The sequence below is a fragment of the Hylobates moloch genome, unplaced genomic scaffold, assembly GCF_009828535.3.
Source record: "Hylobates moloch isolate HMO894 unplaced genomic scaffold, HMol_V3 SCAFFOLD_5, whole genome shotgun sequence".
In the NCBI taxonomy this organism is placed as follows: domain Eukaryota; kingdom Metazoa; phylum Chordata; class Mammalia; order Primates; family Hylobatidae; genus Hylobates; species Hylobates moloch.
Window position 1 is genome coordinate 89,019,981 of NW_026652280.1, and position 27,878 is coordinate 89,047,858.

At 54.9% G+C, this 27,878-nt stretch overlaps 1 protein-coding gene across 3 annotated transcripts in view; it reads left to right on the top strand.

Annotated features, from left to right (window-relative positions):
* The window catches only part of ANO1 (anoctamin 1), a 113,368-nt gene that overhangs the window by 12,906 nt on the left and 72,584 nt on the right, over positions 1-27,878 (top strand). For 2 of the 3 annotated variants that reach the window (XM_058439050.1, XM_032755475.2), the window contains exons 3-8: positions 11,955-12,053; positions 12,874-13,025; positions 14,610-14,664; positions 17,200-17,251; positions 20,243-20,298; positions 24,983-25,024. In XM_058439050.1, coding sequence (XP_058295033.1) covers positions 11,955-12,053; positions 12,874-13,025; positions 14,610-14,664; positions 17,200-17,251; positions 20,243-20,298; positions 24,983-25,024 — 456 coding nt within the window. Of the gene's footprint in view, positions 1-11,954; positions 12,054-12,873; positions 13,026-14,609; positions 14,665-17,199; positions 17,252-19,661; positions 19,728-20,242; positions 20,299-24,982; positions 25,025-27,878 lie in introns of all 3 variants that reach the window. The other variant, XM_058439051.1, reaches the window with a different exon arrangement.

Sequence of the window (27,878 nt, forward strand, 5' to 3'; positions counted from 1 at the left end):
CACCTCCAAGAGAGTCCAATTGCACAATCTTACCCAACTGGAAGCAAAATTCACGGCTTATGTGAGCTTTCCCGGGGAGAAAAATCCAGAGTCTATCAGATACTCATGCTCTATGACACCCTCCCCCAAAATTAAGACTGGCTGCTTTGAAGCAGGTGATATTTAACAGCATCCCCGGCCTCTACCTGGCCAGCAGCACCTCCCTCCCTGAGTTGTGAAAACAAAGCAGAAATGTCCCCAGACATTGCCAGTGTATGTGGGGGGCAAAACCACCCCCAGTTGAGAATCCCTGCACTGAAGGCTGGATGAGGAGGCAGAGGGAGAAGAGGACCTGCAGGGAGAGAAAGGGGGACAGATGAGAAAGAGGGTCCCCTGGGGGGTGCCAGCCACCTCCAGGACCCTCTGCTGCGGCCAGGACCGTGCAGCAGTCATGGAGGCCACCGGCTGTGCAGATGTGACCTGGCCTTTGTTCCCAGGGTGCCGGTGGGTGTGACACACTGTGTCACTCCTGGGCAAAGTGTGCTGCAAGCCCCACACAGGTGTGAGCAACCCCTATGCCCTGTGCATGCCTCCTCACTGAGTCCGGAGGTTCGTTGTGTCGAGACTTCTTGTGACCACCTGGCAGATGGGCCTGGCTGAGTGCACAACGGGGCCAGTTCTTGGAGATCAGATAACAGATATGTCATGCCCTGCACCTGCCATAACAAAGGGCCACAGGCTGGGGGCTTAAAACAACATAGATGGATGCTGTCCATCTATGTTTGGAGGTGAGAAGTCCACAATCAAGGGGCCATAAGGGCCGTGCTCCCTCTAAGACTCCAGGGGAGGACCCTTCCTGCCTCTCCCAGCTCCTGGGTCTCCAGATGTTCCTTGGCTAGTGGCTGCATCACTCTAATCTCAGCCTCTGTGGTCACTCGGCCCTCTCTGTTGTGTGTCTCTGTGTGTCCTCTTCTTGTAAGGACACCAGTCATTCTATTTGGGGCCCACCCCTACGACTTTATCTTAACTCGGTTACATCTGCAAAGACCCTGTTTCCAAGTGAGATCACATTGATAGGTGCCAGGAGTTAGGACTTGAACATATCTTTGTAGGGGACACCATTCAGCCCACTCCAGTAGCTGAGATGCTGCACTGGGCGGATAATCCCGGAGTTGGCTGCCTTGGACGGGGCAGGCTGGAGCACGCGGGTAGCAGCATGGGGCAGGGCCATGGCTGAGGGCCAGGGCAGGCCGGATGGTCTGGGGGAGTGACGGCTTCCAGCTTTGGCCTGGTCTGCCTTGCTGCAGGGCCCGGGATGCACACAGGAACTCCTGGGGGTCTTGTCAAAATGCAGGCTCTGGCTCAGCTGGTCTGGGGGACCCAGCACCTGGTGTGGCTGAGGCTCTGGTCCTGCCCAGACCATGCTTTGAGGTGTGAGGAGTGTGGGAAGGGCCTTCTGCACAAGCCAGGAGAGGCCTCCCCAGAGCAAGATCCCCAGTGTCCACATGAGCCCCTGGAGCACTGTGTGGTACCCCAAGGGTGACCCCAGACCCAGACCCCAGAGAGCCAAGAGCCTGCGGAGGTCGGAGCCATGTCCCAAAGAGAGACCCAGGGGTGGGTCAAGAAGGCATGGGCACTTAGATCCACAGGGCAGCCTTCAAAGTGGGTTTACAGGAGGGGCCCAGAGACCCCAGGACAGCACTGCAGGGCAGGAAAGGGCAGGAAAAGAGAAGGGCCCCAAGGCAGGGCCTCCTTCTCTCTCTCCCTCCTTCCTTCTCTCCCTCCTTCTCTCTCCCTCCTTCTCTCTCTGACTCTCTTTCTGTCTCTCCTCCTCCTCACCTCTTATTCATCTCTACCTCTCTATCTCTCTCTCTCTGTCTCTCTCCCTCTGTCTCTCTGTCCGTCTTTCTCTTTTCCTCTCTCTCTCTCCCCCTTCTGTCTCCTCTCCCTTTCTCATTCCCTTTCTTTCTTCTCTCTCTCCTGTCTTTCTTCCCCTCTCTATCTCTCTCCTCTCTTCCTACCTCCCTCTTTTTTACTCTACCCGCTCTCCCTTTCTCTCTCTCTCTCCCTCTCTCTCTCCTTCTCCCTCCCTCTCTGTCTCCATCTCTCTCCCTCTCCCTCCCCTTCTCTCTCTCTCCCTTTGACAGCCATGGGGTCAGCTTCCAGGGTTCCCATTAAAGGGACAAAAGAAGATCGTGGCCAACATGTTTTCTTGCAACTAAGACCCATTAGCCTTTTTGAAGTCCAGCCTCAAAGCCTGCTGGACATTATTTATGTCCGTGGGGTCATTGCGGAGAACGCCACACACTAAACTCTTGGCTGTGTGTGCTGGGGGGCGGCTGAGGCCCACACTGCCCTGATGTTGAACCTGACCCAGGCTTTGGTAGATCCTGAGAAGGCCGTGGACACTGGAACCCTATAAAAGTCTGTTTGCTTTCATGTCGCTGCCCAGGGCTCAAGTCTGCACCCTGCTGGCTCGCCGCTGGTTCTCCGCATGCGTCCCCGTAGCGGGTGGGGCTGTCCCCCCAGCAGCATCTGTTCGCCATCTTCATGGATGCTGCTTTTGAAACGCAAGTGAGGGCGGCCTCCGTGGGAGAAGGGCTGCTTTCAGACAAAGCCCAGGGCTGGATGCATGGGTGGTGGAGACGCAGCCTCGGGGCTCTGAATGCGGGGTCAGACCCCGCCCAGCCCCTCTGAGAGCCCGGTATGCAGATATGGACCCAGCTCAAACTTCCTGGCTGAGCAACCCTGGGCAAGTGGCTTCACCTTTCTGGGTCTCAACGTCCCCATCTGTAAAATGGAGGTGATTGTGTGATCTTCCTTGTGGAGTGGTGGGTGAGGGTTAAGAGAGTTAATCCTCGAGCCCACAGAGGGACCGAGCTGGCCTGCGTTGGCTGTAAACGCCCCTTACCCACAGGCCTGGGGCAGAGCCCACTCCTCACCGCTCCCAGGGCCTGGCCCTGCTCCTGCCAGAGGGGAACCAGAAGTCCCCCTTGGAAGAGAAGGGTCTCCCTGCATATGGAGACCCCGCCCCTGCCCACCGCCAGGTGACCAGGGAGGGTGGTGGCAGGGTTGCCATGGCCTCAGGACAGGGAGGGGCAGCCATTTCTTGCCATTTCCCATGGAGGCCTTGTGGATGTGGGCAGGTGTGGGAGGCAGTCCTGGGACTGCATCCATTGTCCGCAGGGCCCTGGGCACTGGCAGGGGCTGGGGAGAGGCCCTCACAGATTTGAGAATCGGGGGTGGGGGCCTGGAATTTGAGGAGTCTCGGGTCTAATCCCAGCTCCTCAGCACAAATAAAAGCAATAAACATGCTCATGAGACTTGCCAGTTCCCCACCCCACGTGGGCTTCCTACCAGAACTATGAGTAGGTGGGGCAGAAATTCGATCCTGAACTGAGAGTGGCACGTCTGGCCTTTGAACCTGGCCCCTAACCTTACCCAGAGACTCTTTGCACTAAAACTTGCAGTCCCCATTCTCCCCCAGGGGAGGAAGAATGGGCCTCTTGCACGATGGGATGTTAGGAACCTCTAGTCTACTCATGAAACTATTTCTCTGCTCTTCATTCCACTGTTACAGACTTCTTTGGTCCCTAAAGATTTTATGCCTCCCCAGTCTTCAGCTGAGGCCCGAAACAGATTGGATGACTTTTATCGTGGCCTGATTTTCTTTTGGCTTGTCTTGGTTTCATGGAAACATATTTCTTTTAAAGTGAATTCTGGGCTGGGTGCCATGGCTCACGCCTGTAATGCCAGCACTTTGGGAGGCCGAGGCGGGTGGATCACCTGAGGTCAGGAGTTCAAGACCGGCTTGGCCACTTGCGAAACCCCATCTGTACTAAAAATACAAAAATTAGCTGGACGTGGTGGCCGGCGCCTGTAGTCCCAGCTACTCAGGAGGCTGAGGCAAGAGAATTGCTTGAACCCAGGAGGCGGAGGTTGCAGTGAGCCGAGATCGTGCCACCGCACTTCAGCCTGGGTGACAGAATGAGACTGTCTCAAAAAAGAAGGAGAGAGAGAAAGGAAAGAAAGAAGAAAGAAAGAAAGAAAGAAAGAAAGAAAGAAAGAAAGAAAGAAAGAAAGAGAAAGAAAGAAAGGGAAAGAAAGGAAGGAGGAGGAAGGAGGGAGGGAGGCGAGGAAGGAAGGAAGGAAGGAAGGAAGGAAGGAAGGAAGGAAGGAAGGAAGGAAGGAAGGAAGGAAGGAAGGAAGGAAGGAAGGAAGGAAGGAAGGAAGGAAGGAAGGAGAAAGAAAGAGAGAAAGAGAAAGAATTAATTCGTTCTGGATCTGTTTTAAAATTCATGTTTTTAAAGTGACCCCAAGACCATCATTGCACAGCTCTGCCACAGGGCTTCCCAAGCTGCTGGGGTGAAATCTTTGCCATTCTGGCTGCAGTTCTGAGGTCCTCATCTGTGTCCAGGCCCATGGTATGCTGGAGTCATGTCCTTCTGGAATTCTGCAAGCTTCTTATTGCTCATTGCTGACTTGAAATAGGCCACGGTGGGGTATTTACACCATGGGAATTGGCAGATGCTGCAAATCAGGGCTCCCCTCGCCCCCACCGGAGCCCCTCACCAGCATCTTCTTGCACCAGCCTCATGTGCCTTCTTGTCTTTGGAGGGGTTGAGCATTTCCCAACATGTCTGTTGAGTTTTTAATTCTTTTTATGATCTTTTTTATTTCTAGGAGTTCTATTTGGTTCTTTTCCAAGTCAGCTATGTCATGTTTTAATAGTTTCCTGTCCTTTGCAGATCTTTTCTATCTTGAGGTTTATGTCTTTAAACGAGGTAAGCGTAGCTGATTTATTACCCAGCTCATCCTTTGCTAATCCCAAGCTGAGTGGGCCGATTTCTATCTCGGTCACTTCAGCTGGTTCTCCTCCTGGGGCTGCCTCTTGTCCTGGTGGGGGTGGGCCTGGTTCCCTTGTCTGCTAGTCACTGACCTTTTATAATCTGTGGGGTTTCCCAAAGCCTGGGATAAAGGTGACCTTGTCCAGAAAGGTTTGCAGTGTTTTAGACGAGAGCCACCTTGAACCAAAGCCACAGTCTGAGGTGCCCAGGTCTTCACAGATGCCATGGCTGTAGGGGCCAGAGCTTCTCAGGGTGGGTTCCAGTCCTCCTTTTCCTTCCCATTATCTCCTCCTGCTCTGCTGGGCACCCGTATCGGTCCATGGCCTTTTAGGAACCAGGCCCCCCAGCAGGAGATTAGTGGTGGGCGAGCAAGCATTCCTTCCTGAGCTCCGCCTCCTGTCAGATCAGCAGCGATGTTACATTCTCACTGGGAGCCCAAACCCTGTTATGAACAGCACATGCGAGGGATCTAGATTGTGTGCTCCTTGTGAGAATCTAACGCCTGATGATCAGAGGTGGAACAGTTTCGGCCGGGAGCAGTGGCTCACGCCTATAATCCCAGCAGTTTGGGAGGCCGAGGTGGGAGGATCACCTGAGGTCAGGAGTTCGAGACCAGCCTGGCCAACATAGTGAAACCACTTCTCTACTAAAAATTCAAAAATTAGTTGGGCATGGTGGCACCTGCCTGTAGTCCCAACTACTCAGGAGGCTGAAGCAGGAGAATTGCTGGATCCTGGGAGGCGGAGATTGCAGTGAGCCGAGATTATGCCACCGCACTCCAGCCTGGGTGACAGAGTGGGACTTTGTCTCAAAAAATAATAATAATAATCAAGGAGTGTAACAGTTTCATCCTGAAACCATCCTCCACCCCCAGCATTGTCCTGTGGAAAAATTGACTTTCACAATACCAGTCCTCCCTGGTGCTAAAAAGGTTGGGGACCGTTGTTTCAGGTCATTGAATTTCTTGTTTCTTTTCTTGTGATGCATTCTTTGCTATGTATCCTGGGAGGGTTGATCTGAGTAATCTACCACCTTCAACAGAAGCAGGAATGTGAAATGATATTTCTGCTGTTTTACCTATCATTTATTTCTTTAACAAGACATCACTGAGCAGGCCTAGGGCCAGACCTCGTGGCAAGGCCTGAGATTAAAGATGTCCACAGCCCAGTCCCTGCCCCATGCTCGGGGAAGAGCAGTGGCGCCTGATCCACCCACGGAGCTGCATCCCTTGGGTCCTTAGCTCGCCTGAGACTCGAGTCTGGAGACTGCATCAGGATAATGGGGGATGTGTGCTTGCTGCAGAGACAATCCCTCAACTGTGCTTCGTAGTGGCGTCTCTGCCATGGGGAGCCAGGTCTTCCTATGCAGTGTGGACGTGCTTGGCAGTCACTGTGGCGTGGGAAATGCCAGGCACGGGCGATGACCTCTCCAGGCAGACCCCTGCCCAGGGACTCGGAGCATCTCCCATCCTGCCCGAGTGCCCTCTGGAGCCGTGTGGGTGGAGGGTAGGAGTGAGCATTGCAGGGTCAAGGTCAGGCCGACATCCCTCCACATCTACTGTTCGTGGGCCTGGGATGAGGGGCTCTGGGCCTTCCCTGCCCCCTCGTCCATATTTACTGAAGTGGACACATCGATAGCTACCAAAAGGTTGGAGAGAAGGCGGATGGGAGTCTGAAAGCCGGGGCTGTCCTAGGCTGGCACAGAGTAGGCACTTTATAAAGTCGGGTGCCTTCCCTCTGCCTTCTCCCTCACTCGGTGGATATCACTGAGCCTCTGCTCTGTAGCCACTGCTGTTCCCCATCCTAGGGACACATCAGTCAGCTAAACAGATAAGCCTGGCTTCAGACCCAGTGTTCCAGCTCCTATCCGTGCTGGAAGCTGGTGCCAACGGGGAGAGGCAGGCAGATGCCAGGGCTGCTGAAAACTCGCCTAGTCATGAAGGGCTGACCAAGGATGCGGTGCTGGGCATCACGTGCCCCAAAAGCCTATTTATGGCAGAAAGTGTGAACCCCTTGGGGCAGCCACCAAGGCTCCTGGTGTCTGCCCCCGGGTCCGACAGCAGGAGGATTAGACCACAGCAGCCCTGCATCCTCGTGGAGAGACAGGGTCACAGGAGGCCTGTGCCTTCTTAATGGGGCCACACGGCTCCCCGCAGGGCTGGGTGTTCTCCTCCTTGGGAGCTGAGGAAGCTGCGAACAGGGAAATGGGGATTTGTCCAGGTGTTCTGTGGGTGCTCAAGGGCCTCCGGGCCCAAACCCCACCGAGGACGAGGCTCCTGGGCTTTCCCCTGCACCCAGCGGCCTGGACTGCTGTGCACAGCACACACCCGTGGTCCCTGCCCAATAAGGGAGGTGCCTGGACTGCTGTGCACAGCACACACCCATGGTTCCTGCCCGATATGAGAGGTGCCTGGACTGCTGTGCACAGCACACGCCTGTGGTTCCTGCCTGATACGGGAGGTGCTGGACCGCTGTGCATGGCACACACACCCCATGGTTCCTGCCTGACATGGGAGGTGCTGTCTAGGGAGGCCCCTTTCAGTAGCACTCTGACCTTCAGGCTTCAGCCCTCCCGCACCCCAACACCATGATTGAGGGCCGGACCTCCATAGTGAACAATGCCCTCCAGGGTATGAAGTGGCCTGTGAGGACCAGGGTAGATGAGGAAGGAAGCTCACCCCCTAGGAAGCCAAGGGCAACCCGAAAACCACCCAGGTCTGATCCTTAGGGGTGCAAACCTTCAAATCTTCTAGCAATTTCGAGCCCACCCTCCAGCTGCAGGGAGTCCTGTCCGTGGCCATGATCGGATGATAGAAGCACGCAGGGCCACTGCACGGACGGAGGGTCTAGGCCCTTGGGCCACGGGGACTGTAGTGGGGACCCCTCAGCATCCCTGCCCACTGTGTATCCGCCACGGGGACGCACTTGTCCTTTCTGTTTGTGATTTTCTTCTTCCTTCTGAAACAAAAATGTCAGAAGCAATTCCAGGAAGGTCAGAGTTCTTTTGGGCTGGGTTCAGAGGGAGGTTTCCGCCTGCATAGTTAGTCACTGCGCCAAGGTCAGCATCTTCTGCCCCCTCTGGTTGGGGGCTATCTGGGGGGCTGACTCTGTCCCCTTGCAGAGCCCCGTGGTCTGGCCAGATGGGGCCTCACCACCCCCCCAGCCGTGGCTGTCGACCAAGTAGGTTCATGAACCTCAAAGACCCCAGCTTGAGGGCCAAGAGTCGGGGCAGGGCGCTGGCTGGGGGCGAAGGGGACACGGCTGTCACTCCCAGTGTCTTCCTGCTGGGGACAGGCTGTGGTCAGCCCGGGCACCATGCTTTAAAACATCCCACATGTGTTTTTGCCGAACTGGTCCCATGACCCCTTTCCCGAACCTCACCAGCTATTTCCCTGGGAGAGACCCTGTTGCTCATATAAACAGGGGTGCATGTTTTCCCAGGGAGGCCAGCAGCAGGCACCGGCTCCTTCACCACCGTGCAGAAATCTTCATGGACTCAGAGGAATATTTTTTGGGTCTTTGCGTGTGAGTGAGCAGAGCACAGAAATAAATCTGTGTCTGCAACAGGAAAAGACAGGCTCTCCCGCACGTGGGCTGTCTTTTCTGCTGACTCAGAAGTGTCCCATGAAGTCAGCGCTGTTCCTGTGGGTCACCAGGATGGAAGACCACCACCTCTCCAGCCTCAGTGCCCTCCGTGGCTCCCCAGCACTGAGGAGGTGGCTTCAAGCTTCTTGGCCAAAGGAGTCTGTGCTTACGCAGGCAGGGGCTCAGCTGGACCAGGGCTGCTGAGAGCACCAGAGGCTCCCCTGCTGGCAAACAGGTCTTGTAATACCCAGTTTGCAATGAGGAAATGTAGGCTCAGAGAGATTAAGTCACTTCGTGGAAACCACACAGGGGCAGGGCAGGATTCCAGCCCAGGCCATGCCGACCCAGGCCTCTAAGCACAGTGCCCACTCAATCTGCCCCTCGAGGGCCACAGAAGGATCTGGGCTCATATTGCTGGAGCCCCTGGCACTGCCACCTCCAGTTCACGCTGAGATCGTCAGTTCTCAGAGGGAGCCCAAACCCACACCTTATGTCCTTCAGCCCTGGGCTCCCCACAATGGTCCCCACGCCGCACATTGTCCAGTCACCGTGCCTGGGGCAGCCTAGTCCTGCTGTCCCCTGAACCTGCTGTCTCCCTGAAGCAGCCTCAAGCCCCCGCTCCTGGGTCCATGCTTCTGCAAAGCTCCCCTAACCACTGGGACAAGCCCTTGCAGAAAGCCCTGCAGGACCGCAACCTGCAGCTTCAGGATGGGAGCAGAGGCTGAGCGGTGGCCGCCGATCCACATGCTCTGGGAGCCTGCGAACGTGGCCTTGTTTGGAAGAAGGGTCTTCGTGGAGGGAATGAAGTTAAACATTTCTGGATGAGATCATCCTGGATTTAAGGTGGGCCGTAAATCCAATAGCAGAGAATGGCAGAGGGAGATTCGAGACCTAGTGAGGAGAGGAGGCCATGCCACCAAGGGGCCAGCAGCTGGAGCAATGTGGCCACAGCCAGGGAATGCCTGGAGCCCCCGGAAGCTGGGAGAGGCAGGAAGGATCCTCTTCTAGGGCCTTTGGAGGGAGCGCAGCCCTGGAGCCACTTTGACTGTGGACTTCGGGCCTCCAGAGCTGGAGGAGAATGAATACCCACTTTGGGGTTATGTGTTACAGCAGCTGCAGGAGGATCCCACCATGGCCAGCATGGCACACACCTCAGGGCCTCAGTTTCCCCAGCTGTGAAATGAGGATGATGACAGGACCTGCCTCACAGGCTTGCTGTGAGGATGAAATGAGTTGATATGCGTGGAATGCCTGCAGCAGGGACTGGCACGGAACTGACATTGAGTGGATGTCAGGCTCTGTCAACATTACTGTTACTATTACTGTATCATCGCCCATCGTTCGTTCATTCCATAAATATGTGCAAAGCGGCTGCTCTGAGCCTTCCGTGGGCAGCAGGGCAGCACAGAGGAGGCCTGAGCGGCGGTGCTGGGGAGAGGATGGCGTGGGGCAGGCCTCGTGGACGCAGCCGGGAGCCTCACTATCAGCATAAGCGATTGCGGGTGGGCTTCAGGAGGAGCGACGAGACAGGATTCACCCCATGGCCATTTGCCTTTCTGTCGGATCAGGAAGAAGCATGAGATGAAGCTGCGGCATCAAGGAGGGTCTCCCTTCCTCGGTGGGTCACCTCAGGTGCCAGGGCCCCACCTTTAACTCTCTCTGCTGGACTTGGAAGCTTCACCCAGGTCCCTGGGACAGTCGCGTTCACAGGCTTCCACCAAGGCTCTCGCTGGGTACATTGACTTGACCCACTTCAAATTTTGTTTTCTTAAAACTCATCTCCAAGTACACTTTGGGAGGCCTAGGCAGGCAGGTCGCCTGAGGTCAGGAGTTCCAGACCAGCCTGGCCAACATGGTGAAACCCCGTCTCTACTAAAAATACAAAAATTAGCCAGGCGTGGTGATGCATACCTGTAATCCCAGCTACTCAGGAGGCTGAGGTAGGAGAATCACTTGAACTCAGGAGGTGGAGGTTGCAGTGAGCCGAGATCATGCCACTGCACTCCAGCCTGGGCAACAAGAGTGAGACTCCATCTCAAAAAAAAAAAACAAAAAAAGATTAAAAACCAAAACAAACAAACAAACAAAAAAACTCATCAAGTGACGTTGGCTTCATTGCTTTTTGTCAACAAGCTACAATGAACCTATGTACTTGTGTCAAACACTCAAGGGGTTCAGAACCCAGGTCAGGCCCTGAGCCTGCACCTGGTCGCTCTGCACCCAGAGGGGATGGATGCGGTCCCAGCCGGCACTCACTCTTCCTCCCATCTGCCTTTTTGCCAAGACTTCCCATCCCTTTCTTTAAGTCTCAGAATTGTGGAAAGGAGAGGTGGATGGTACCTCAGTCTGGAAGCCTCCGTCTGACCCCCAAGCCCCGGGGGACCAAGGCCCCCACTGCCCATAGGCAGCCCTGGCTCAGGGAGACTTGGCGCTGTTTCCCTTCTAGTTGCGTCAGCACCCTGGACAGCTGGGTGGTCTCAGGGTGACAGGAAGGCCGACTGATGTGACATGTGTCTTTGATGGGGAAATACGTTGTGGTTGCAAAGATGCTGCTCGTTTGCTAAAGGGACTCTATTAAACGTGAAATCCAGAGGGGAGAGGGAAAGCTAGAGACGCTGGGGGCATCTTTGCATCTGATCCCCGATTAAGAGTGGGGAGTCTGGGCAGCCCTGCCTGTGTTTGAGCACAGCTCCACCCTGCTGGCAGCAGGACTGTAGGCTGTGGTGACTTCATCTCCCCCAGCCTCAGTGTTCCCATCTGTACAGGGGGCCTTTCTCATCAAGCTGGCCATGAAGGTTGATGGAGTCAGTTCTCATGAAGCCCCTAGCTCGTGCCGCATCCTTGCCAGCCAGCGCTCAGTGACTCTCTGCTGTTCACTGTTGTCATTGAGGACCAGAGAGAGGTGACTCGGCCAAGCTTGCAGCTGTTTAGGGAGGGCGCTGGACTTGAACTCGGGCCCGCCTTTGAGCCCGTGCACCAGGCTGCCCATTCTCTTTAGGATGAAGTCAGTGCAGATAACAAGGGAACCCGGGCAGTGGACCCAGAGCAGGCAGAGGTGTGGCCCTGACCCACAGGGGAAGATGCCCAGAGGGGGGACCATCTTCAGTCGCCCCCTCCTCGGCACTGCTCAGGGACCCACAGGTCCCTGAGTGATTCCAGGTGGAGGCCGAGGGGCCTGGGCTCTGCATCCTGAAAGGTCTTCTTTTGTGGCCTGGGCTGCTTTGGGGCCCCTTGGCTAAACCCTCCTGAAAACTTCCCCGGTGTTTTGGAGTCTATACCCACCGGGGATCCTCTAGACCCTCCTGGCTCTTAAAGGTTCCTGTGTGACCTGGGGGAGCTCCCACAGCCCCCTGCACTTCCTCCCACCTTCTGCTAAAAGGGAATTCGTAGCTGTGCCTCAAAGTGTTGTCAACGTGGAATGAGGCCGCGGTAAAAGCAGCCATGCACAGTAGCTGCTCGATAAATTGTGGTGGCCTCTGAAGATCAAGGTGGTTTTCCACGCAGAACCACCCCCCCCAACCCAGAACTTTCCTTCTCTCTCCAGACTAAAATCCACGGAGTCGGGTTTGTGAAAATCCACGCCCCCTGGAACGTGCTGTGCAGAGAGGCCGAGTTTCTGAAACTGAAGATGCCCACAAAGAAGGTTGGTGTTGATGGTTCTGCTCCGAAATGAATCGCCAAGTCTAGAGGTCACTTGGACGCCCAGCGGTGAAACATGCCTACCTCGAGGCCCTGAGTTTTATAAAAAACCCAGTAGGCTTCATGGCTACCCCTGGGGAGGACCATGTGGCTCGATGTGACAAGGCCCCCAGGTTCCGGGGTCCTGACCGTGGTGAATATGACCCAGCCCTGGGTGGTCTTTAGAGACCCCAGACCAAACCCCACCAAGAGATGGTGCAGGCAGAAAAGCCTACCTCTCAGGCCCCGGGGAATTTACTGTACTTGCAGACACAGTTACAGTTCGGGCCGTGGTGCTTTCCTGTTTGTGGCATCTCAGCTAATTTATCAGATTCATTTTCATTACATTTTCTGGCTTACTGGGATTTCTCTTTTTAATCTGTGAAAACTTTATATCTAAAAAGCAGTTTAACAGAAGCTTAGCTTGGAGTCGGTATTTACTCTGGCAGGCGGACGGGTGAAGCCGGGCTAGGTAGTAAATCAGCCTCCTGCTTCTCGCGTCCTCAGAGACCACTTGGATTACCTCTTTTGAAGCAAAAGTAAAGTTTAGGGGGGAAGTGCTCTGGAACGCATTATAATTGTGCTTTTGGCTGGGAGCTCCTGAAACTCTGGGCTTTCACAGCGTGGGCGGGGTGGGGTGGTGCATTCTGGCCCACCCAGGCGCTCTGCTCTCAGGACGCACCGTTGCGTGGGGCGGGACGGTTCTCTGACCATCCGAGAACAGATTCCACGGATCGTGGTCCAGCAGGGTGACGCGGCACCCCGGTCCCTTGTCTTATCTGCAGATGTACCACATTAATGAGACCCGTGGCCTCCTGAAAAAAATCAACTCTGTGCTCCAGAAAATCACAGACCCCATCCAGCCCAAAGTGGCTGAGCACAGGCCCCAGACCATGAAGAGACTCTCCTATCCCTTCTCCCGGGAGAAGCAGCATCTGTAAGTGGGGACCCCCAGCCTGCTCCCCAAAGGGTCCCGTGTGTGGGGATTTAAACTTCTAGCACGAGAAATGCAGATTGATTATCTGTCCCCCAAAGAAGAGCGTGTTCCTATAAGAGCTTTGGGTTGCTGAGCCCAGAAGAGGCCGTGGAAATGATTTCTAAGATCACTGTTAACTGAGGAGTCAGGGGGACACAGCATCTTGTTCTGCTTGGTGACGCAGGAAAAACTTCTTTGGCCTGAGTGAGGACCCCAAAGCAGTGGTCTAGACATGCCTTCCCACCCCCTCCGCCCCCCCTCCCCTGCCACCCCATCCCCCTCCAGGGTCTGGCCAACCAGGCCTCCTGCAGCCCAGGCAGCCTTGAGCCCCAGTAAGTCTCACTCCTTGTGGCAGAAATTGAAAAGCATCCCCAGGCAGGAGGCCTGAGGCCCCAGGGACTCACCGCCAGCTGGCTTGCCTGGCAGGGCCACGTCTATTCTGGAAACTTCCCTCCTCCCGAGGGGCAGTGGGGCGTAGCCACCTGGGTCAGCAGTGACTGCAAGGCCTCTGCTGGCCTCACTGGGCAGAGCTGGAGCGTGAGCAGAGGTGGGAATAGAAAGCTTGAGCCATGGGAACCCAGAGGGACTTTGGATGGAAGCTCTGCGGGGCAGGAGGGCTCCTGGACAGTGCTGGCCTCACAGGGTCGGGGGGCATGGAAGAGCAGACAGGGAGGACGAACAGGTGCCTCAGCTCACAGGGGTCCTTGCTTATGAATGTAGTAGGGGTGGAGCCATGAGCATCACTGGATGCATTTACCAAGTCCTGATTCCTAGAGGGGACAGGACATGTCACCAGAGAGAAGGAAGCGACCCCCAAGCCCAGCCTTCTCCTTCAGCTCCACAATGCGGGCTTGGGTCATTAGAGGAAACTGCCCTCCTTCCAGGATCCCGGCCGACCTCCCTCGTCTCTGCCCTGGGTTGACTCTGTCAGCCCTGCTGCCTGGACAGGGCTAGGCTCACCTCCAGGCTCCGTGGCGGTGGAAACTGCCCCAGCTGCCCTCCCCAGCTCTCCCCCAAGTGCCTTGGATCGCAGGGAGAGCAGGGAGTGTGTTCCCAAGATGCCCCTCCACCCTCAGGAAGCCTCAGGCCATCCCTATGCAGCCCATCAGGACCCAAACCACTGGAAGTATAGGGAGATTGTTTTCAAAGTTGGAGCTGTCTGATGGTGGCAGTGATACTGCCCCTGTCCCCCGCCTTGTTGAAGCAGAGGCTTTCAAAACTGCCCACTGAGGATGTCATCAAAAGGAAGCAGGAATCTTCTGGGGGGCTGTGGGGGGTAGGGGACTGGAGGGTGGTCTGACCTTACTTGCCTCCTAGGTCACTTCCCACCTGTGTGGGTCTCAGGCCTTGCCCAGGTGCGGGGGCGGTGAAATAGTCTGTTCCAAATGCCCAGGGGCGGACGGGTCATACCTGGCGTGCGGACAGAGTTCCGTCCATTTCACGGTCGCCGCTAATGGGGACAGTGTGGTTTCCCAGGGCCTTGAAACCCAGAGAACTACTGGCTCTGGTGAACTGTGTCTTGTTTCTTTCCCGATATTTCCACAGATTTGACCTGTCTGATAAGGATTCCTTTTTCGACAGCAAAACCCGGAGCACGATTGTAAGTATCGCACGCGCCTGGAAACGGCTCACCGGCAAGGTGGCCCTGGGGATCCAGGTGATAATTTCATTTTGGTGAAACTCCTCCCAGTGGAAGCCGGCTCTAATTGTCTGTGACAGAAATAATTAGAATAATGAAAGGGAGAGGGCAACGAGGGGCCCAGGGGATGGTCGTGCCCCAGGCTGGGGCAGCTCAGAGGAAGGGAATCAGCACAGAGCTCGGGAAAGCAGGAGGGAAGCCAGACCCCTGGAGTGATTTCAGACGTCGGTGTTTCTGGATCTGTGCAGCTCCCAGCACATGTCTCAGAGCCTCCTCGTGGTGGGATTGTGCATGCCTGACCATCAGGCTACGATTCAGGCAGGTGTGGGCAGGAGGGAGGGGGTGGTGGAGGTGAAGGCGCATGGGTTGAGATCTCTTTCCAGGCCTTTGCCAGAGGAGCCAACTGAGGTTTGAAATCTGACTAGGCCACCCTGCCCTACTCAAGGCACTGGCTTCATGTTTATCCAACCTGTCCACCAGCCAAGCTGGGGCTGTGCATGCCTCAGGACCCAACTTCTATCTAAGCAAGAAATTAACCTAGCAGCCAAACTCTTGCTGTTGTTCTCTCTTCCCTGCCCAGAAAGCCCAGCCTGGTCGGGCAGAGACAGAGGGCTGGGAGGAGGCAGCCAGGGTGACCTTGTCCAGACGACTATGCCTCATGACCACCACCTGAGACTGGCAGGCAGCCAGCAGGAGGGCGGTGCAGGTCGCACCAGCACGGGGGGTTCTGAGCCACTGCTGGGACAGGCAGATCTGGGGCGGGGAGGAGGGCATCTCTCTCCCAGAGACCCTGGAGGCCAGTTTCTGAATGGCCAACATGCTCCAAAGAAACTGATAATTCATAGCTTTGGCCTTGGTTAGTCGGGCCTAATAGTCATCAAAATCCAACAGCATGCAGGGTTGGCTGAGGTTCCAGGCAAAGGCTTGGAGAACTGACAGCCCTTCCCCACTCCTCTCCTCCACACCATTCATTCTGTCCTGGCATTGGGGTGGTCCAATGTGCAATAGGGTAGGAGTCAGAGAACAGCAGTACTCAATAGGGAGAGGCCCACTGTGCTGGTCTTGGGTTTTAGACCTTTGGCCTGTAGGCACTGGGGAGCCATAGAAGGTTGTGGAGCAAGGTTGAGGATGTGGTGAGATCTGTTCTAGAAGGATCACTGCCAGTGGACAGCTGTGGGAGGGCAGATGACTGGTGGATGAGGGCTCATGGCAGTGGTCATAAACATGGGCCACAACTGCATGTGGAAGGGAGGAGGTTGTTACAGGAGAATCAGCAAGGTCAGAACCGATTAGATCTGAGGGATGATGGGCAGGGAGCCATTGAGAACGGCTGAGTGGGCGATTCCTTCCTTCATTCAGCAGGGATGTATTGGGCACCTGCTGGGTGGGAGAAAAGAGGCACTGAGGACATTTATAATCCGGCAGGTGGGGAGAGGCAAGCCGAGCTAGAAGACAGAGCCACTGGGAGGGTGGTGGCTTTAGGGCCTGGTTGTTAAGGGGACCCTGGACCTATTCTGATCTGAAGGGGACAAGTGCTTCTGGGAGAAGGGACAGTCAGGTCAGAGGCCCTGTGGCTGCAGGAGTGAGTTTGGAAAGTGAGAGAGGCAGCCAGGGGGTGGAGTTGTTGGGACAGGTGGGTCCAGTGGAGGCAGAGGGGAAGAGGTCAGATGGCCTGAGCCTGGGGAAACTGGAAGGACGCTGACCTTGCCTGAGAGAGTGGAGGCAGAATTGGTGTGCTCTGAAATGCACATCTGCATAGCACGACCAGTTCTTCTCACCCCAGCTTACAGATGGAAAAACTGAGGCCAGGGGTGGTGATGTCTTTGGTCCAAAATCACACAGCTGCAAATGGCGGAGCTGGCGCCAGGTTCCAGGCAGACAGACTCCCGAGCCAGAGGTGCCGAGGCAACCAAACAAAACATGTCACTAGTCAAGGGGCAGGCGGCCAGGGTGGGATCCCTTCAGCAGGGCTCTGCCCAGGCACCAGGAACCCAGAGCCCGATGATGGCCACCTCCTTCCACCGTGGGGAATGGATCCCAAGGCCTGCCCCACCACCACCACCCCTGATCCCCCAGAGTCCTAGAACATTCAGGGGCTGTGTCCCAGAGTGGTGCTGTTCCAACTCAGCTCTCAGCACGAGGGGACTGTAAACCCACCAGGCAGGGTACGTGGCACAGCTGTGACACGGGACACCAGCACTAGGCCCAGGAGGGCACGGCGGTGCTTTGCCGGGGCCAGCTGCCCTGATTCCCACGTTGGGAGGTGCAGGTGGCACCTGTTTCTCCCTGAGAATCTCAAGCCTTTGACAGTGTTGAGAATCCGGAGCTGGGTCAACCCTCCCTGAATAAAGGCCATTGTCTTTCCTTGGAGGATAGCACCAAGGAGGTCTTCATGGGTAACGTGTGACCAGGTCCTCTCCAGCCACAACAGACCGTTTCCGCTCGTGGGAGGTGCCTTAAGTAACTGCTCACCCCTCCTTCTTGTCTCTGCAATAGGTCTATGAGATCTTGAAGAGAACGACGTGTACCAAGGCCAAGTACAGCATGGGTAAGCACGTTTTTGGGGCTTGAGATCAGCGTTGCTTTCCAAGTGGGAATCTCACCTCCTTGTCATCTCTGTGGGAGGCGGGCAGCCGGCTTGGGGTGTTTAAGAGGGTTTTGATTTAAGCCTGTGTAACAGTTCCAGACAGGAGGGCTGGGTTGGGAGCGTGCAGGGCAGTTTTATGGCCCAGCACTTTTAAACACAAACGTATCCTTCACTTTGGCCTGAGGGGTTTGTGAGCATGTGGACAGGCTCTCCCTGCAGGGGTGGTAAACCCAGGCTGGAAACAGACCAGCATTAGGGGTGACCAGGGATTCCTGGCTCTCTCTTGACCCTCACAGTCCAGTGGGAAGTAATCGGGGTTCCAGCCCGGGGGGGCATCTCCGTGCGGCTGTTCCGGACCCTTAAAAGCACACCAGGGCTTGCTGAAAGCAGCACCCCCTGACCAGGCACCACCAGGTACAGACAGCCTAATTCTAATTCCAGAAGCTGCCACAAAACCATCCTGACCAGGCTCCCTGGGTACCAGTTTCCAGAACCCCTTAAGCCATAGACACAAAATCTTCCCAATTAAATTGTGTAGCTGGGAACCACCCCCTATAGTGGGTCCCTTGCCCACAGCTGCAGGCAGTTTGTGAAAGCCAGAACATTGCAGAGCAAAGGAATGCAATTTCCAGCCTTCCCTCCCCTCCTTCTTGAGCTGTCTTATGCCCTGCTGAGAGCCGTGCCATAGGGTAGCATCCATCACTCTGTAGAAGCCTCTCAAAGGATGAGGCCATGGCTCCCGGGGGACACAGCAGGTCTGGTGAGAGCTGGAGTCTGTGCATACCGGAGGGACCATCTTGCTGCCTTGGCTTCCCGTGGTGGCAGGAATGCCGTGGGAAGTAAAATGGAGAGCAGTGGGAGTCAAGGGCTCGGAACTAGAATTCCTGAGGTCAGGCCTGGGAGACAGAGAGAAGACAAACCCTCGACAGCTCTGGTGGCTGCTTGGCCCCCGACCATATGGCCTGTGGTCACTCACAGGGATACCCTTGCAGGCCCAAAGTCTCTAAGTCCATGTCCTAAGTCAAGGGGAGTGTGGAGGAGTCCCATCCAGGGTCAAAACGACTGAGATCCTCTAGAATGGCCAAGCCCTAGTCCACACGACTGCAGTGAGGTCACGCGGAAAGGAAGGTGACATTGGGAGTTTGGGTTTTTGAAATTGCTCCTCTAGGTCACCGCTGCCAGGGCACAGCCTTGGAAAGGTCACTAGAGGTAAGGAGGAGGCGTGGTTCTGGTCCCAGGGCCAGGTCTTGGACCTCGATTTCCCCCGTTGGTCCCTGCAGCATTCCTTCCAGTAGAAACATGTATGGTTGCAATAGAAGTCCAGCGTCTTCGGGCTGCATGGCCCGGGCTGACTCTCTGCTCGGGTGGTCCCTGGGGACACAGGGTCTCTGTGCTCCCACTGGTTTTGTGGCGGGGCTGGTTCCCTGCACCTGGTGACAGGGCAGATAGATGCGGGTCCTCCTCTTCAGCCCTGCTTCACCACGGCACCTAGTCTGAGAGTCGATCCACCTCTAAATTCATCCTCAAGTACGGAGGATTCCCGTCACCTGCCAAGTTGTGTCTCATAGTCTTGCAGGATGAGCAGGGTGGGGCTAGCTGGGGGATTTAGGAACTGTGATGAGACAAGGCCTTCCAGATAGAGGGAGTGGTGTGTGCAAAGGCCCTGAGGCAGGCAACACCAGGTTAGCAGCATTCCAGCAACAGGAAGGAGGCCAGCGAGCCTGGATCAGGCCCCATGTTCACTTTCTATTGCAGACAAAATTTTCACTCACACGTGTGGCTTAAGCCCCTTTCTCTGGTTTTGATTTCTAAACATCCCTTAGGTCCGCTGATCATTCCAGGTCACTGACCACAGAGATGGCCCATTTTCAAGGGGATTTCGGGAGGTCATTTTCCCACCGCTATCAGGTGGAGTCTCAGAGGGTGGGCCGCCCAGGCTGCTGTGAAAAACAACGCTCTTACTGCCTAGGAAGCCTCTTCAGCCAAGCAGGGGGTTCCATGAGCAGCAGAGGGTCCCATGGAAAAGCTCCCACCCAGCTGGGCCCCCACGATGTATTTGGAGCAAGATCAGATTTCCAGGAAACCCTTCCCCACACATGGCCCAGGCTCTCCAGTCCTCTCTCGCAGTCTCCTGGGGCTGGGCGCCCGCATGCGCACCTGTTAAGACACACAGGCATGGTGTTTTTATAATGTGCCCAGTGCAGGCCCTGGGGGCCACACAAAAAGGGACCCCACCAGCATTCCACTGCCTCCAGGAGCACTGGATGGCCATGAGTCTGCCAGAATCACTGGCCACCGACGCTTGCTGCCCCAAATGTAGCTTTGATCCTGTCAGGCCCTTCCACCTCACTAATAGCCAATGTATAAACAGGGCAAGGCGAGGGAAGAAAGAAGGACTCCGCCCTTCTAAGTAAAAGGCGGAAATGTGGGAAGTATGGTAAGTGTGGGCCTCCTGCGGCTTTTCCAATCAACCTAAAATCTAATTCCAAATTGTATGTGTGTTTTCTGACACCATCAATTTTTCCATCCGTATATTTCCTCATGATTCAGCTTCTCTAACCACTTACAATCCACCTTCCCCATCTGCGGGCTTGCCCTCAGACAGGTGGGGGGAGCCGGTGAATCGGAGGCTTGGGGTGACAGTGAAGCCACGGTCCGCTCACACCGCCTGCCTCTGAGACGGAGCCGCCTCTTGGGGTTTTCTCTGTGTCTTCCTAATTCTGCCAATCGAGCATGTGTTTTGTCATCTCCTAGTTCATAGATCAATAACCCAGCTGCGCCCTGTCATTCCTGGGGAAGAAACCCCAGAGGTGGCCGGGCTCTGCGTAGTCAGGTTCGTTACATTTTGAGAAGCTCTTGGTGGCTGAGATGGCCCTGTGACCGCTGTGACTTTACAATGTGAAGCGGGAGACCCGCCTGCCCCATAACCTTCTCTCTGCCTCTGTTTTTAAGGCATCACGAGCCTGCTGGCCAATGGTGTGTACGCAGCTGCATACCCACTGCACGATGTAAGTAACCTTGACACACGATTTATCTCTGCGTCATTTGACTCCCCAGATCCCCGCCGGGCCACACCCCCCAGGGAGCTGCAATTATCCTGTGGTCACAGCTTCCTGCTTGGCTCTCGCTGTAAATGTCAACTGTACACAGGCCTTCCCTGTTCCCCGGGTGGGGGCCAAGAAGTTACACACAGGGCCATCTTTTCTTGCAGAACAATCCCACCAAAACGGGGGCAAGGGTGGCAGCTGCTCCTGCCTCGACTTCCTCTGAACCTCGTAGCTAGTGGGTCCACAGAATGTCTTCCCTGGCCTGGGCTCCCCTCCCTCGGCTGGCCCGGGGCTCTGGCAGAATGACCAGGGCTCTGTATGTGTCTATTTCTGCAGAGCAAGTGGCCAGCTTCCTGAGCTGAATCTCCAGATCCCACTGGTATCCCTTTGACAAATATAGCCCATGTCCGCAGCTGACTTGGGGTGGAGAGAGAAGATTGTCTTCTTGTTGTGTCTATGGAAACAGGGACTCGAGTTCAGCAGGGCACTGGGAATAGGCCTCCCGGCCTGAGCAGTGTGGGAATCCCGGACAGAGGAGCTCTGAAACTTTGCAAATGTGCAAAGGCCAGGAGCCAAGAAGCAGGAGAGAAGGGACAGGCCTGGGACTAAGGAGACCCAGATTCCAGTCCCAGCCACTTACCTGCTCCTCCGCCTTGAGTGGTGGAGTCAGCCCCCTGTCTCACTGAGCCTCAGTGTCCCTATCTGTGGGTCAGGAATCATAACTTGGCCTAACTCTTTTCTTTTCTTTTTTTGAGACAAGACAGAGTCTCACTCTGTCACCCAGTCTGGAGTGCAATGGCATAATCTCAGCTCACTGCAACCTCCACCTCCTGGGTTCAAGCAATTCTCCAGCCTCAGCCTCCCAAGTAGCTGGGACTTCAGGTGTGCACCACTACACCCAGCTAATTTTTTGTATTGTTAGCAGAGATGGGGTTTCACCATGTTGGCCAGGCTGGTCTCGAACTCCTGACCTCAAGTGATCCACCCACCTCAGCTTCCCAAAGTGCTGGAATTACAGGCGTGAGCCACCACGCCCAGCTTAATTCGTCTCTTCTTGAGGAAGAAACACTGGATTAGACAAACGTAAGGTGCAGGGATCCCGCAGGGCGGCCCAGGGGTGTCTTCTCCAGATGGTTGACCCCAACGGAAGGAGTCTAGGCAGATCTGCTGCCCGTCACCTCGTCGCCTCCCTGTCAGGGCCTCCTCCTCACTGTAGGTGCGAAGATTGGGGTGGCTGAGCAGCCCCGCTTCCTCCCTTCGTGCATTCACACATGCTGTTCCTTCTGCTACGGTACTCTTCCCCGCCCCACCCCACCCCAGGTGAACAGAAGCACCCACATCACGCCTTCCTGTTGCCTTCCTCCCCAGGACTAGTGGCTTCTTTCTGCCTTCTCTGGGCCTCGGATGGTCCCTGTCCTGCAAAGATACCACCGTCTGACCACCTTTAGTTATGTGTGTCATCTCAAGGAAGCCCCAGCACTCAGCACTCAATAGGTGCTCAATAAACGTGGTGTTGATTCGGATTGGATTGAGTCAGTTTGCCTCGGCCAGTGACCTGATGTCTGAGGAGTTTCAAGGGCAGGGTTCAGACCCCTAGACCGTGGCAGTGGCTCCGGGTTCCTGCCCTGAAGCCCTGAGTCTGGAGGAGCCCACTCCTCCATTCTGTCAGGCTTTCCTCCAGAGGACCCAGCCGGTCTGGCTGTTCTGCCCCACCCTGTGTAGGCTCCGGCTGGGCGCCAGGAAGACAGCCCTGCCTGGCACGGCCCATGATCCCAAGAAGGCAGCCTAGAGCTACATCCATGCTCCTGATTGACCTTTAAGCAGGTAATCCCTGCTGAGAGGCTGAGGCACCGAAGCCAAAATGTTTCCGGCCCTCCCTGCCTGTTTTGAGTTAGCCCTTTAAGTCTTAAAAGGGAAAGGGGAGAAATGAACGTATCTGAGCACCTACTGTGTGCAGAGCCCTCTGTTTAGAAGGAACTGTACCTCATATAACCTGTGCAGACAGAGACTCAGAGAGGTTTAGTAACTTGCCTGAGGTCACACAGCCCCTGCGGAAGAGCTGGGGCCAAAAGCCGTCCCTAGTGACACTCTGCAACCTCAGTGCCTCGCTGTGTCCCCACCTCATCCCGTCACGGAGGCCAAATGCATCCCTCTTCTTGGCAGCCACTACTGCATTTGTCTTAGGGATTGACTGTCAACAGTTTAAATTGACTGGCGCAAAACTCCCTCATCAGCTGGATCTATTTATTGTGAGAGAGCCAGCCTCACAAGAAGCATCTCCAAGATCCACGCAGAGAATCTCCTCTTTCAAAATCTTCGTCGTGCCTTATGCAGCCATGTGGGGTCTGTTCCCACCTTAAAGATGGAGAAACAGGCTGGAGGGGCTCAGGCCACTTGCCCAGGGGCGCACAGTCCAGAAGGAGTGGAGCTCGGAAGCCCTGGGCTGTGGGTGGCAGGTATCCTTAGGAAATATGGAAGTTTACAGCCACAGATTTTCCATACGACTGAAGGGCACCCGTGCTGCTAAGTACCAAAGCCGATGCTTAAGCATTTGGGGAGATGACTGGTTCTGGCCTGAGCCGCGTGCACCCATGTCCTTACCCAGAACACTGACTGCAGGGAAGTTCAGGCTGGCCTTGGTGGCCATGGTGAGGCTCTCACTGCATGCTGTGTAGTTCCGGCTTTACATTTTTACTTCCATCTTCCTCACCATGAAGCTGTCCTGCCTCCTACCCCGTTCCAATCCTGTACTTACTGCATTCATTCATTCATTCATCAAGAATATCTGGTCGGTTGGGCACGGGGCTCACGCCTGTAATCACAGCACTTTGGGAGGCCAAGACAGGTAGATCACCTGAGGTCAGGAGGTTGAAACCAGCCTGGTCAACATGGCGAAACCTCATCTCTACTAAAAACACAAAAATTAGCTGTGCATGGTGGCACATGCCTGTAATCCCAGCTACTTGGGAGGCTGAGGCAGGAGAATTGCTTGAACTTGGGAGGCGGATAACAACCTGATAGAATTGTGTGTGGGTAAGAGTCACGTGCTCCAAGCGAGACCCTGAGGAAGTCTCCTGGAATCAGAGTGTATCACCTGTACTGAAGGGACTTTGATATTTATGTTGGCTACTTGGCGGCCTTTTAGCTTTCTTCCTGACTAACATCTCCCTGCCTGAGGTCACCAGCGTAGGGACCTCCGTATAAATGAGGTGCTGCTGGGATCGCGTGGCTGTCTCATCCATGGAAAGAAACTGGGAAACACTAAAAGGAGTCAGGCTTGGGTGGGTGAGGATCCCCTGAAGACTTAGGAGGAAATTGGTTAAACTGCTCTCAGAGCGTCTTCGTTCCAAGACCACCCGCATTGGGTTGCTTGCTTGAGTGTGTGGTCAAGTTGTTCCCACCTGGCAGGGGTTAGAAGGGGTCATGGAAGTTGCTGGTGAGTGGAGAGGGCACTGGACAGACCCCCAGGAGCCCCATAGTTTTGTCTGCCTGGATATTCTTAAAACCCGTTGGCCAGGCCAGGCGCAGTGGCTCACGCCTGTAATCGCAGCACTTTGGGAGGCCGAGGCGAGCAGATCACTTGAGGTCAGGAGTTTGAGACCAGCCTGGCCAACATGGTGAAACCCTGTCTCTACTAAAAATACAAAAATTAGCCAGATGTGGTGGTGGGCACCCGTAGTCCCGGCTACTTGGGAGGCTGAGGCAGGAGAATCACTTGAACCCAGAAGCAAAGGTTGCAGTGAGCTGAGATCATGCCACTGTACTCCAGCCTGAGCGATAAGAGTGAAACTCCATCTCAAAAACAAAAACAAAATCAAAACAAACAAACAAACAAAAACCATTAGCCAGGCCAGGCCAGCCACGCCCTGAACCTCGACAGAGCCACTCCCTTGCTGCTCCTCCCCAGTTACTTATGTCAAGTGTAGTTATTTGGGGCTCACTGAACGACAGTTAAGTATCATTTTGAGTGTTTGCAAGGGTTATGTGCTCATGGCCATAGGCAGTCTAGACCCATGATGTTCCAAGACGGGCTTTCAACCCTTAGACCCTTCTCTTCCTTTAGGTTTGAAGGTCTGGATCCAAGTCAGGGTCTGACCAAGCTTAGCTGTGTGTCCTCAGAAATGTCAGTTTGCTTCTCGGAGCCTCAGTGTTTCCATCTGTAAAATGGGAGTTTTGGACTCACTGATTAGATGACAATGCCCATGTCATTTACTGTCCCTCTTGGGATGCTCTACAGTGAAAAGGGAGCAAGACACGGACTGTCCCAGCAGAGTGGGACATACATGCACCCTATTGATACGACTCTTCTGGCCTCCGAAAGTCCCGTTTCATTTGTGTTTCTGGTTCCAAGGACCCAACTGTGGATCCTTTCCTAGAGTTCCCTCTGTGTCGAGGGAGGGGGCGGCTCAGGCCGTCCTGGTGGTGGAGGCCAACAGGGCGGCCAACAGGGACGTGCACGGCCTTTCTATCAGAACAGGGGGCACACCTGGGCAACCCTCATGCTCTGTGCGAAATGTTGCCCCAGGATGATCTTAATTTGTGTCAGCGAGGGCTGCTAGGGTTTATGTTTCGAAACATAACGGATGTGAGCGCCTCCAAAGCTCCATTGGGCGACAAGAATGTCCCTTTCCTCTTTTTTTAACAGGGAGACTACGAGGGTGAAAACGTGGAGTTCAATGACAGAAAAGTAAGTTGATGGAGCGGAGCAGGAGGCGGCTCTGTCGGAGCCTGGAGGCGTTCTGGGGCAGGGTGGGCCTGCAGCTGGACCGAGGACTTGCCGGCCTCCAGGGCCTCCCCAGGGCGCTCGCTGTAGGGGGCTGAGAAGCGGGTGTCCCCTCTCGCCTTTTCAGGAGAAAAGTCGATGAGCTTTGTTGGCTGGTTTGTTTTCCTCTTTCTGATTCTCAAAAGTGCCCTTGGCAGGTGGCCGTGAGCATGGGAGAGGGAAAGCTGTCCTCCCAGAGCCCACTCCTTGCACCCTGTCCTTCCCTTATCTTCTCGGGACAATCTGAACTGTGCCTGGGCCTCCAGCAGTCCTTGCTGGCATGTGGCCTAATCCCACAGGGCTCCCAGGCAAATAAACTTGGGAACCACTGAGAGCAGGTGCACAGAGAACAATGGCCCCCAGCAGCGCATTGGGGAAACCTGTTTGATGGTGGTCAATGAAGCGTTTCTCAAATTTACCTGACCTGGAACCCTTTTACCTGGAGAAGTTGTTGAGCTAGTGTTCCAGGGAACACACTTTGGGAAACACTGGGTGACCCCTTTACTCTTTTTTCTTTCTTTCTTATTTTTTTTTTTTTTTTTGAAATGGAGTCGTACTCTGTCACCCAGGCTGGAGTACAATGGTGCAATCTCTGCTCTCTGCAGCCTCTGCCTCCCAGGTTCAAGTGATTCTCCTCACTCAGCCTCCAGAGTAGCTTGGATTACAGGTGCCTGCCAGCACGCCCAGCTGATTTTTGTATTTTTAGTAGAGACGGGCTTTCACCATGTTGGCCAGGCTGGTCTTGAACTCCTGGCCTCAAGTGATCCACCTGCCTCGGCTTCCCAAAGTGCTGGAATTACAAGCGTGAGTCACCACACCCAGCCAGCCCCTTTATTCTTTAGTGGCTGTTGCTAATTTCCCTCACTTCCCAAAGCATCGGTCCCCACCCTGTGCCCCTCAGTCTGAGCACGGGAACTCCACCCTTCCCACCCAGGCTCCCCAGGAAGCTCTGCTCCTCTACCATGCCCCCCAAAAGAACATGTCCCCACCACATCCATTTGCTCTTCCCTCCTCTCCCATGGGCCCACACCCGATACCAGCCTTCCCCCCAGGTCTCCACATCAGCCTCTGTTCCCCAAACGTGCCCAGCCTTCCCTCCCAGGAAGCAGTCCTTCCTGGACCCTGCATGTGCAGCCCTTGCCCCATCTGCTGGTCCTTCCACAGGCGGTGGGTAGAGATGCTTCCCTGACAACCTCACAATAGTGGCCTTGTCCCAATTCCCAGGGGCCAGGACCTCTGTGTATGGAATGTTCTTCATTTCAGCCTCCCCCACAGGCCCCCATACATGTTTTTAAATCTTTGGTACTTGATACAACTTGCCCGCCCGGGAATCCAGATGAAGATGCTATCTAACTTAGCACAAAAATTACATATTTGGTTATTTTTAGTGTAACATCTGGCATCGTCTGGGACCCCATGACTTGCAGAACTCCCTTCTCCAATCCCGTTGGAAAAGGACCATCCCCTCCACAGGCCTGTCCTGACCAATTCCAGCCTCAGAGTCCAGCCCCCTTCATCCCTCCGCACCCCTCTGGCACTTGGCAGATGCCTATCCTCCCCCTAAAAATGCTTCTTCCATGGACCCCAGCAGTCCCTTTCTGGCCAAATTCAGTTCTCTGGGTCACAGGCCCCTGAACCCTACCCCCTCCTCCCCCTCCTCCATTCTCCAGCCACACTGGCTGCTTTTCTAATCTCAGGATTGCTTGGCTGATGGTCACATCAGTGCCAGGACTAGCTCATTCAGTTACTTATTCATTCAAGAAATACTTACTGGTCACTACTCTGTGCCAGGCCCAGCAAACACAATGCGGGTTTGTCCAGGCCCAGCTGTTTACTCTACCTGGAATGATTCCCACTCCCCATTTAATTTTAGGTCCCAGCAGTGGATACAAGGCCTGGCCCATGGGGGTAGTCAGGGAGTAATGAATGACAGTTCGGTGGATGGATGGATTAATGGATGATAGATGGATGGATAGAGATGGAGATGGATAACTGAATGATGGATAATGGATGGAGGGATGGATGGATAAATTATGGATGGGTGAATGGGTGGATGGATGAATAGATGATTGATGGGTGGGTGGGTGGATGGATGGGTGAATGAGTGGATGGACAGATGGATGGTTGATGGATGGGTACATGTGTGGGTGGATGGATGAATGGATGCTGAAGGGATGAATGATGGATGATGGGTGGGTGGGTGTGTGGATGGGTGGCTGATGGAAGGATGAATGATGGATGATGGGTGGGTGAGCGGGTAGGTGGATGGATGGATGCTGGAGGGATGAATAATCAATGATGGATGGATGGGTGATGGGTGGGTGAGTGAATGGGTAGATGGATGGATGGATGCTGGAGGAATTAATGATAGATGATGGGTGGGTAGATGGATGATGGAAGGATGAATGATGGATGATGGGTGGGTGGATGGATGGATGGATAAATGGATGGATGGGTGCTGGAGGAATTAATGATGGATGATGGGTGGATGGGTGGCTGATGGAAGGATGAATGATGGATGCTGGAGGAATGAATGATGGATGATGGGTGGGTGGGTGGATGGATGGATGGATGGATGGATGGACAGGTGCTGGAGGAATTAATGATGGATGACGGGTGGATGGGTGGATGATGGAAGGATGAATGATGGATGATGGGTGGGTGGACAGGTGGGTGAATAGATGGATGCTGGAGGAATTAATAATTAATGATGTTGATGGGTGGGTAGGTGGATGATAGATAGATGGGTGGATGGTTGATGGGTGGATGGGTAGGTAAA